The sequence below is a fragment of the Diachasma alloeum genome, unplaced genomic scaffold (assembly GCF_001412515.2).
Source record: "Diachasma alloeum isolate Michigan unplaced genomic scaffold, Dall2.0 Dall_scaffold_00196, whole genome shotgun sequence".
In the NCBI taxonomy this organism is placed as follows: Eukaryota; Metazoa; Arthropoda; class Insecta; order Hymenoptera; family Braconidae; genus Diachasma; species Diachasma alloeum.
In genome coordinates, this window is record NW_021680361.1 from 1,594,646 (window position 1) to 1,600,458 (window position 5,813).

The 5,813-nt window shown below is 37.1% G+C and overlaps 1 protein-coding gene across 1 annotated transcript in view; it reads left to right on the plus strand.

Moving 5' to 3' along the window:
* Positions 1–754: 754 nt before the first annotated feature.
* Positions 755–5,813, plus strand: part of LOC114841732 (odorant receptor Or2-like) — a 12,352-nt gene continuing 7,293 nt past the window's right edge. The window contains exons 1-5 of the mRNA XM_029126832.1: positions 755–1,048; positions 1,135–1,541; positions 4,974–5,073; positions 5,131–5,232; positions 5,306–5,466. Of these exons, the coding sequence (XP_028982665.1) occupies positions 755–1,048; positions 1,135–1,541; positions 4,974–5,073; positions 5,131–5,232; positions 5,306–5,466 (1,064 nt within the window). The remainder of the gene's footprint in view (positions 1,049–1,134; positions 1,542–4,973; positions 5,074–5,130; positions 5,233–5,305; positions 5,467–5,813) is intronic.

A 5,813-nucleotide genomic window follows, 5' to 3' on the forward strand; every position in this document is an offset into this window, starting at 1 on the left:
CTCATTCAAATTTGATTGTAGTTTTGGACATCCGGTTGCTTTGAATACTTTGAATTTTAGATGAAACAGTTTACTATACATCCACCGATGAAATATTAAAGCACTCGTGCTAATTAGTCATTAAGACGATTCAGCCTGGGTCGTATAGGTTCATTTCATATGCTATATTATTGATATGAGTGAAGAATTGAGGGCGCAAATTCTGATGTTAACGTTTCTTGTTTCTTGTGAAGTATCTCTCAGCGAGCGCCTATTCCCATCCGCAATTTGGGTGACACTCGCTGGTGTGATCAAAGTGTAGTTATTAAATTCACTGTAGCTTGTGATTAATCAGTGAAGTCATTGTAATAATTGAAATTACATGATCTCCTTAGCTCCCTCATCTTGGAATCCTTCATATTCTTCATACAGATCATAAAGTCCATTAGATTGAAAAGTTCCGTAGAGGTTGCAGGTCAGGATAAGAGGATGTAATAAATTAGATTAATATTGTTGAATCATGAAATGAATATCAATATTCATTTCATAGTGTTTGACTTTTACTTGATTGTTATGACTATCCTCATGAATTTTATGCCTTTTGATATCACTTCCATTTTATCGTGTATCAGCGGCATTTTTATCCTATCAACTAATGGTCTGTAATTTCAATTATACCAAAAATTTGCTAGTCAATGGCTGTAATCAACGAATTGATTCAATTGTAATTAACAAATCGGCTTCTGCGATAGTTATAGTTCGTAGCAACGTCGCTATGGATAAAAGACTAACTCCAGCGTTTGTTATCCAGTGGACTAAATTCACAACAGGAATTGCATTCTCGTGGCCAGCCAGTTCAAAAACAACACGAATCACAAAGATTATTCTCAATATGGGTTGGTGGATTTCCTTGATTGTCGCCGTTGCAGTAGGTCTCCCACTTATTACTACGGCGTACAAACACCGGAACAATTTCATTAAATTCACAGAAAGCTTATCCATAGCATTCTGTTTTGTTCAAATTGTAGTAATGATGATTATTGCGAAGCATCACCGTCATCGGTTACAGGTAAGCATTGGTGTCAGAAAATTCCTCCCAATAAAAAAGTTTCTTCACAGTATTGATTTCTAATAGATATTCCATTCATTTCATAGTATTTAATTGAACAGATGGAGACATTCGTGAAAAATGCAAATCCCCACGAACGAGAAGTACTAGAGAATTATGTAGAACGAGAGATTCCTTTTTACGTTCGATATTATGTTTTTTCCCTGGGTGCTGTTTTGTCTTATATTTTTGGTCCCGTTGTTATCGATCAGCCCTTTCCAAGTATTGCTGAGTATCCTTTTCCTGTAGATAAACATCCCGTTTATGATCTTGTATTTGTATTAGAAGTAATAGGGAGTATTCAATGCTTCTGTAATATCAGTTTTATATGTCAATTGTGTCTGCTCCTCTGGTATGGAATAATTCAGTTAGAATTTCTCGGCAAAAAAATTAAGCAGGCGACCAGTTCTAAAGAATTCGCAAGCTGCATCCGCGTACATCAACATACACTATGGTAATTACTTCATTTTCTGATTTTAACAATCCTCTTAGAAATCATGAGAGATAGTACATTAGCTGCCAAAGAACATCGAAACACCGACTTATGGGTGATTATCTACAAATTGTTATTTTCTCATCCTTCAACTTTTCCGATCTCAAAATGATGAACTAATAATCAAATTTCTCCGGATGTCGGGAGACACTATAACATTTCACCGTTTCCATAAAATAGATGCCATTCCCTTATAGTTTACTTAACTTTAGAGAGCTGAAACTAGCCTAAATGTCACTACCGTGGCATGTCCTTTTTATAAAATTCGAGATTTTGTCAATGAAACCGAGTAAATAAGCAGCTCAAAAAAAATTTGCTGAACATAGATAAAGGGGATGTGACTAAGTATACTTTCATGAGCAATTTTCAGAGGAATAATAGTTTTACTCACACCAGGACGATCAAAAAGGGTGTCCCACAATTATAGCACTATTTAAAAAAATTTGAAATCAACTGTGGTCACGCCATTTCCGATGTTTGTGCATGACGCACGTACCAAAACTCTATAAAGAAGGGGTAAGGCCCAGTATTTACACCAGTAAAAATCAACTAGACACATGTGCACATCGAAGAAAGACTACTCGAGAGATGAAAAACATAAGTCACAAATTATTCTGTCACTACCGTGGTTTCATGTTTATTCCATATCGAGCAATTTCTTCGCTAATTTTTTTCATTAAAAAAGTAACATTCCATTGCCTGAAACTCATCATCTTCAGAGAACTTTGAATTCATAGCTAGCACGAAGTGTGATTAGGTTTTAACACAGGATGTCACAACCGTGGCAGTCACAACCGTGTTATATCATACATAAATGTGTGGGAATGAAGTTGTATCATCACAACGGTATTTAGAAAAATATTTTAGATGTTTAAATGGTGCAAACTCAGAGTAACACCCAGGTGGGTCATCAACAACTGCTGAATACAAATGTACTGTGGCAGAATTGATTGTTGAAAAAAAAAACTAAAGTGATCCCCGCAAATGAATATATAATACTCAAAAGATATCAAATAAATCAATAAACTTATGCTATTATCTAAAAATTAAATTTCGTGATTGAAATACGAAGACTTGTCAAGTTTGGTCACTACCGTGGCAGTAAAAAATCGGTAACACTCTATTATTCTAAATCTTTGGAAGTTGTAGTAGAGTGGTGCTAGGACTATACTTCTGGACCATTATGACATATAGAAATGTAAAAGGATTACTCTGCAGATATATTCAGATTTTGAAAAATGTACAAGGTGAAAAATCACAATATGTAGAGAATCACCCTTATCCTCTTAGGGTTGTTATTTACACCGTCTAAATGGGATTCGAGAACGAAGAATCACTGTGGATCTTGGAAGCTGAAATTCACCCTCTGAGGTGAATGGGCGTTTCCCCCCACTCCATGTCATGGTGTATGTCATGGTGTAGGTCTAGGAGGCCTAGCCTATACACCATGGTGGGAGCTGCGACATCACTGTCGGCTCAACAGGGCCTCGAACGAACTAAATTACAGTAAAACCTAGCAGTTCGCGTACTTGCAAAATGCGTAGGATTTAGCTGTATGCATATTTTCGCTCTAGATGGTCGCGTATTACGAATCGCCCTCTTACCCCTTCTGTAATTAATTATTTGATGCTGAAACATGCGCATTACCTAATGCGCCCATCTGCTGTATCAAATTCGATTCAAAGTCGATGCATTGAATAATGAGATATGTTCCCATGACTCCGAGAAACTCTGAAGCTATTGAACTATTTTACCAGAAATACACAATTTTTTTCTAATAAATATTTTTGTCGCACCATGTTGGTACCAGTTTGTCTAGACATATGAATAATAAATAGGTCTGCAGCAGAAAACTCTCAACAAATACTTTAATGATATCTCGCAAACTCAATGTATTCCGATTGATTGGAGACAGAATCTGCCAAATTCATCAAAGTTACTCTGAGAATATATCATTTCTGCATTCCTGAAGTGTATTTTGTTATGTCAATTCTGATTTTAGTCCTACTGCAATCGTTGTCAATAGTAATGTAGTTTATGATATAATTCATTGTGATACTAGACTCCCATAAATATAGAACATGTGAATACTTTGTTTAATAAATTATATTATCAATAATTTTCTTATCGGTGATTGTTTTCAAGTTGAGAGGTACCTGTTTCATTCTCACGACGATGCTCTATCGTCCCGCTCAGTACTGACATCTGATTGGCTCTATAGGAGGAGCGTCGGGGAAGTAGGGAGTAGTGGGATGGGTGAAGAAAGTAAGAGAGAAATGACGCAAACAGCGAGGTCGTGCGGTACGAAAAGTATGCGAACTGCTAGGTCCTACTTTAGTTCTTAATGCATGGGAGAACTGTGGCACCCTGGAACTGGCACTATTATGTTACTGTAAGAGGGCCGAGAGCTTACTACCTATTATTGGCGACAGTAAGCGCGCCTAATTGATTCACCCTACTCAGGTAAAAAAAGTACTATAATGGATGCTCCTTACGATTTCAGCTTCGAGGGAACGAATTCCATGAATTTAAATAATCGGCAAATGCTCATACGTCGATGGTTTGACTGAGGAAGGAGAACATTGTTGATGGTGGGAGAAGTTTACTTCCCCAACTGAAATCTTGGAGAAGTGAAATCATAGGGAGTATCCACTGTATTGAATCCAAATGTCACCTTAGATGGTTAACCCTAGTTTGGTCACGTTAATTCGTTAATTGCAATATCTAGAAAATTATACCATTTTTAAAAAATGATTGACATCCGGAATTATTAAAGAAAATAAATTATTTTTGATAAACACTCAGGTAGTGTAGAGTGAATTGGGCAATGCTCGAGCCTGAATAACACAGCAGCGATTTTTTCGTATAGTGACCAAATTTAGCACTTGCGAGCACTCAAAGGAGCATTCGATACCACACAGTATAAAATTCTGAGTAAATTTCGAATCTGGGAATGTCAAAAAATATTACATTTCGCTGACCAGTCATGTGACACGTCGGTGAGGGTCCTGAGACAGATTAGAACATGAGAAATTCTTGTCACTTGAAAAAATTATGCCAAATACCCTAGGTGACTGTCACCATACCTCTAACTAGTGGGGATACAAATCGAAATTGAAGATAACTCATTTGTTTCATGGTGATGACGCGTTGAATGGATTGTCAAATACATACAATCAATCTAAAAGGAAGATAATAAGAACAATGAATGAGATTTTATTTTATTCATTCCTAAGAAAATTTAACACAAATTTACGAAATAACATACAACCGCCTTCTGATCATTGATCTATACCGTCATATCAGCTCTTTCCGAAGGAATTTTGAGCGGATACAGTGCCTACCACAAACTATAAAATTCCTTATGAATTCTTCTTCTATACCCTGTTCAAGGTACATTGAAGAAACTATAAAAATTGTGCGACCTACGGTAGCAGTATTAATCGCAATAGCCACGATAACCATTGCATGCGGATCAATTCATGTGGTCGGGGTTGGTATACAGTAGGGATGATTATGATTTTGGATTTAATTATTTTCCTCTTCGTAGTATGGACCAGTCCTAAAAAAAGTTCAGTTTGCGTGGATTGATATTGCGGACGCCTCGATGCTCTTTTGTTTTGCTTGGACCGCTGAGAATCTGACCGCAGCAGTAAGTTATCATTTCAGCATATAATTAGTTTACTTAGATACCTTTGTAATTTATCTTTCTTGTGATTAATCAGAGCGAAAAAGTTAGTTGGGCGTTGTACAACTCTCCATGGATTTTACATTCGAAAAGATTGAAGAAGGATGCAATTATTGTGATGCAGCAATGTCAGAACCCACCAAAAATAGCGATCGATGGGTTCATGCCGAATTTATCCAACGAGTATTATGCAAAGGTATAGCTAACGTTTTGATTCGCATGAAAAAAAAATCGGGAGTGGGAAATTTGATGAATGATTCATTTATGTTACAGTATACAGGGTGTTTCAGAAGTACATGTACATCTGAACACCCTAGGATCAGGGGGTGATTCTGAGCAGAAAAGTCCTCTTGCACTTTTTGATCAGAGTCACCCCTAAAAAGTTATTGGCAATTAAGGGTGGGCCAATGGGGAGTGATTTTTAAGCGGGCGCACATCCATGTGATATGCAGCATATGTGTGTGTGCCCGCCCCACCATTCTACGAGACAAAAGAGCGCAACGATATTGCTCTCTCTCTCTCTCTCTCTCTCTCTCTCTCTCTCT